General features: G+C 43.7%; 1 protein-coding gene across 1 annotated transcript in view; it reads left to right on the top strand.

Moving 5' to 3' along the window:
• LOC119587417 (heme-binding protein 2-like) overlaps window positions 1–414 on the top strand; it is a gene marked incomplete in the record, with an annotated part of 4,677 nt that overhangs the window by 4,040 nt on the left and 223 nt on the right. Inside the window, 1 exon segment of the mRNA XM_037936153.1 lies at window positions 84–197. Within this exon segment, the coding sequence (XP_037792081.1) occupies window positions 84–197 (114 nt within the window).

The following is a 414-nucleotide window of genomic DNA, read 5'->3' as shown; positions in this document are numbered from 1 at the left end:
AAGCCTCACACACTGAACTGTAGATGTAAAGAAGTGTATATTCATCGTCACTAACGCGAGCGCCTCTCTCCCCGCCCCTTCAGGATCTTCGACGGCTTCGCGAACAAAGAGCGCATTTGGGAGGAGGCTTCAGAGGCCCTCAAGGTCGACCTCGAGGCAGCGCAGGAAGAGGGAGTCAACTTCTCCTTCTTCTACAGGTATGCCATCCCTTGCTTTCTTTTCGTCTCATTCTCTTGCTGTACCTTTCTTATTCTGTCTTTCTAATTATCGTCTTTTTTGCCCCGCTTTGTTTTCTCTTTTCTCATTGTTTTTCGTTCTCTTCTGTTTCGTAGTTTTCTCCGAAGTGCTAAATTAGCTTTTTTCGTTTAGAGATTTTTCATCAACTTCAATTACATATACATTCTGCAATAATTG

Source organism: Penaeus monodon, chromosome 22 (assembly GCF_015228065.2).
Source record: "Penaeus monodon isolate SGIC_2016 chromosome 22, NSTDA_Pmon_1, whole genome shotgun sequence".
NCBI classification, from domain to species: domain Eukaryota; kingdom Metazoa; phylum Arthropoda; class Malacostraca; order Decapoda; family Penaeidae; genus Penaeus; species Penaeus monodon.
This window is presented reverse-complemented; position numbering and strand designations above follow the sequence as displayed.